We start from the raw sequence: 4,349 nt of genomic DNA, 5'->3' as shown, positions 1-4,349 counted from the left end.
TACAGAGATAGTAGTATACAGCTGTTAGACATAACCCATCCATACAGGGATAGTAGTATACAGCTGTTAGACATATCCTATCCACACAAGGATAGTAGTATACAGCTGTTAGACATCATATGGAAGCAAAACATGGTATTGGACCATCTATACTACAGATGAAATATTTACCTTTGAGGGAATGCAACCGACGTTCAGACAGGTCCCGCCCAGAGAGGCATTCTTCTCAACACATACTGTCTGTTGAAGGAAAACAGAGGTGATGTGAGAAGACCTGCAGAGTTTACCAGTAAACATAATGATCATCAGCTGGGATGAAGAGAAAAAAAATAGGTTAAAGTTGTTCCAGAAAGAGATACACACCAGATGTTAAAGGAGAAATCGACAACAGTCGAACAATCGACAAGCAGTAGATGTGAAAGAAAAGCAAAAAACAGTGTGGACTTAACCGGAAAAACTGGCTGAATTAACGCAACTTTCATGCATTTCTGTTACATCTCCAGCAGTCAGATTCACTGTGTTCACTTGGAAGGAATCACTGTGCATGGCTAGTCACTGGTAATGACATTTTGAGCATGTTTAGAGGCTAAAAACACATTCGTAACTTGCCCTGTTGAAGCCTGTTGGGTGCTAACGCTAGCAGGAGGCTAACTTGGTGTAGGCAGCACCGATTGGTTTCATTTGTCTCGCTACTTATGGCATTACACATTTGGAAAACACAGAGCTACATGTTGAAATCAACCTGAATTCTCCTTTAAAGCTGCCCAATTATAAGGTGAAGGAAATAATGTTACACCGGGAAACAGAGCTTAACAAAGTTGTGCTGTGGTTGTTAAAGCTGTTTACTGTCAGTCAGTGTGTGCAATAGATCCTGCTGTCTGCAGACATACATGACTAAAAACAAAAATGCTCGTGTGAGTTACAGTTTACGCCATTTATTTAAATAAATTAAGTTTCTATCCCAGCAAACACGCAGCACATACACAACTGTCGTGGAGGCTGTTTTTATTTTTTAAATATTCATTTATCAGAATCATTTATTTGTCATTAGAAATGATTCTGAGATATGTATTTTGTCAAAGTGATGACATTTATCATGTAATTCTGGCGAAGCAGACATCCCCATGTGTTTGTTTTGGTTGTTGAAGCTTACCTTGAAGCCGAGCTGCGCGGCTTTGATGGCGGCGACGTAGCCGCCCGGACCGGACCCCACCACCGTGACGTCTGCATCGACTACAGGGACGCAACACAGGAACCTTTAGCACGAGTTCACAACGGGGGCATTCGCTATTTAACGACGTGGGCTGAGACACTTGCATTGGGCTTTGGGGGCAAGATAGGGGCCCGAGGGTGTAATAATAATAATTATAATAATAATAATAATACATTATATAGCAAACTCTCCAACACTGGCAGACATTTTAGTCTTTTCCACCTTTTCATATTAATATCTTAAATTTTCTCTGTGAGATTTGTTTTACAAGGTGCACTGCCACACAAAACCATTTTTACTTGCATTTTTTGTTTAAATATGTCAGGTCTGTGTGTGTGTGTGTGTGTGTGTGTGTGTGTGTGTGTGAGATGTGGTGAATGTGAACTTCTACCTCCTCTGTCAGCTCTAGCCACTGGAAAGAAATAAGGAGAAATCAGGCCAATCACAACAGCTGGTCAGTCTGACGTCATGTTGCCTGAGCTCATTAATATTCATGAGCTGGGTAAAGGATGCTGACAGCCAGGCTCTCATTGGTCAGTCTGATATTATCAGCCGACATTAGGAAATCCCCAAACTATCAGCATTTATAATAAACAACATTTTATAACAACACTAAGTAGTGAAACAAGTGTGGCAGGGCACCTTTAAGTCAAAAAGAGGCTTTAAGGTTCTCAGCATAATTAATTAATGCCGTATAGGGCTTCCTGTTTTTAGGGTTTAAAAGTGGACTTACTTGCTGCTTTGTCGGCGTAGGTTCTGACGGACAGCGCCGAGGCGCCGTGCAGTTTGCAGGGCAGGTGGTGGCTCCGCTGGGACGCAACACAAGACAGACACACAACAATCACTACACAACAACAGTGGTTCTCCACCTCGTTTGGGACATTCAATATCCAGGGCCCAGGTTTGGACATTTTTTTTTATCTGGATTAAATTGACCCCGGATTTGGAAATCCTGTGTTTTGTTATCCTGGATCACCTGGTCCAGCAAACTGTTATACCAGTTTTGTCTTTTTTGTTTTTTTTTATTAACCCTTGTGTTGTCTTCCCATCAGCCCAAAACTTTGGGTTTTTCCTGGCCGAAATTTTGAAATTGACTTTTTTCCCTACACTTTAAAGTTGTTTTTTTCCAATTTTTTTTGTCCCTTTTCACTATTTTTTTTGTCACTTCTTTTTAATATATTTTGTCACCTTTGGCGATTCCCCCGATTTTTTTTCGTCACTATTTTCAGCATTAAAAAAAATTAAAATAAAAAATGTTTTTGTTGAATTTTTCCTGCGTTTTTGAAGCTTTTTAGAACATTTGTCACTTTTTTCAACGTTCTTTGGTCGTTGTTCTGATATATATAATTATTATGTAAACGGGTCCATTCGACCCCGAGGACAACAGGAGGGTTAAAGGAACACTGGATCACTGTGATCCAAATACCAAATGTCAGGATTACCAAATCCAGTTCACCAGAGCCTTAAAACGAACCTGGCAGTGTGGTCTACTGGCCTAGCGAAGGACAGCAAGTAGGCAAAATACCGGCGGCCACAAAAACCAAAACACCAACTGAATCAAGGTGAATCCTGTGTCCTGTGTTTTTGGATAAAATGGTTCTCAAACCTAAGGTCTAAGTTTTGAAAATCACCCAAACGGCAGGTGTGATCCAGGTTTGATCCAGGTTTGATCCAGGTGTGATCCAGGTGTGATCCAGATCCAGGTTTGATCCAGGTGTGATCCAGGTGTGATCCAGGTGTGATCCAGATCCAGGTTTGATCCAGATCAAATCTAAGATCGGATGCTCTGATTTTAGTTTTGCTTTTGAAAAACCCCGTTTCCAAGATTGGATCCAATCAGTGATCCCAAATACCACTGAATTACTTTTGAAAAACTGGGCCCAGACCCCTTACCACAACCCCCCCAAAAAAAGCCCAAAACCATAATATGAGCATAAAAGTGTAAACTCATATTGTTGTGAATCTTTGGTGTACACTAGCTTAAAAGAAACGGCCCCCCCGAGGGCACCTTAACATCCCACTTTCCCAAAATATGGCAAGGGGCGAGGGGGGGGGGGGTCAAAGTCCAAAACCACCAGACACCCTTCAAGAACATAGATTAGGTTTAAAACAACGTAGCAAACCAAAACCTTCTCGGTGGCTTCCCAACGGTTAAAAACAACATTTTCAGAGTAATGAATTAGGCGGAAAAGTCAAAGCAGCCAAACCGGTTCCACTCGAAATCAGAGATCTCCGTTTGGGATCTGACTCAGAATTCTGCTTTGAGGATTTTTGTAATTGACTTATTTGAGGAATAGTTTCAGTCCTAATGTTAAATGACATGTAATTAAAGTTTTAACCGGGGGAACTCTCAGACTCAACAACAGCTGCTCAGTATTTGTTTTGGGAATTTCCGTCAATGTAATTTCCTTGTTCTGTTTGTAGAAAGTAATGAACAGATTTTTAGGGGAGAGATGTTACGCCCGACACGAAACTGTCTGCATCACATTTTAGGAATTAAGACTCTGATTTGAGATCAAACTTTATTCATCCCCAGGAACAGTGTTGTGCAGCCGCGGCAGTACGAAACAAAAATGGGAAAAAGGTAAAATAACGAATGTATAAACAATCAAAGATTATTAGGAAGAAGAAACAAATGTACACAATAACAGAGAATTAAAGAGGTTAAATTTAACAGAGAGCTAAAGTCAGATGTATAAATGAGGGAAGAGGAACCAGAAGAAGGGAAGGAGGGAAATAAATGGAAGTAAGAAGAAATGGAGAGGAAAAGTTTGAAGGAAGAAATCAAAAAAAGGTTTGTAGGCGGGAAGAAAGAAAGTAAACAAAGGAGGAAAGAGAGGGACGGTGGGTAGGGGTGCACCGGTCCGATATCGGACGATAAATCAGCCGGATCGGAAAAATTATCAGACCCACAGGCCGATGCGTTTTTTCCTCCGTCACAGCGCAGCCTACGTCGCAGCCTACAGCGCAGCCTACAGCACTGCCTACAGCGCAGCCTACATCGCAGCCTACAGCACAGCCTACAGCACTGCCTACAGCACTGCCTACATCGCAGCCTACATCGCAGCCTACAGCACAGCCTACAGCACTGCCTACATCGCAGCCTACATCGCAGCCTACAGCACAGCCTACAGCG

At 41.9% G+C, this 4,349-nt stretch overlaps 1 protein-coding gene across 1 annotated transcript in view; it reads right to left on the bottom strand.

The window, feature by feature from the left end:
* Positions 1-4,349, bottom strand: part of LOC117948986 (dihydrolipoyl dehydrogenase, mitochondrial-like) — a 13,565-nt gene that overhangs the window by 7,316 nt on the left and 1,900 nt on the right. The window contains 3 exon segments of the mRNA XM_034878956.1: positions 172-240; positions 1,154-1,233; positions 1,947-2,022. Coding sequence (XP_034734847.1) covers positions 172-240; positions 1,154-1,233; positions 1,947-2,022 — 225 coding nt within the window.

This window comes from Etheostoma cragini, chromosome 8 (assembly GCF_013103735.1).
Source record: "Etheostoma cragini isolate CJK2018 chromosome 8, CSU_Ecrag_1.0, whole genome shotgun sequence".
NCBI classification, from domain to species: Eukaryota; Metazoa; Chordata; class Actinopteri; order Perciformes; family Percidae; genus Etheostoma; species Etheostoma cragini.
Note: the sequence above shows the minus strand (reverse complement) of the source record. Positions and strands in the feature narration are given on the sequence as shown.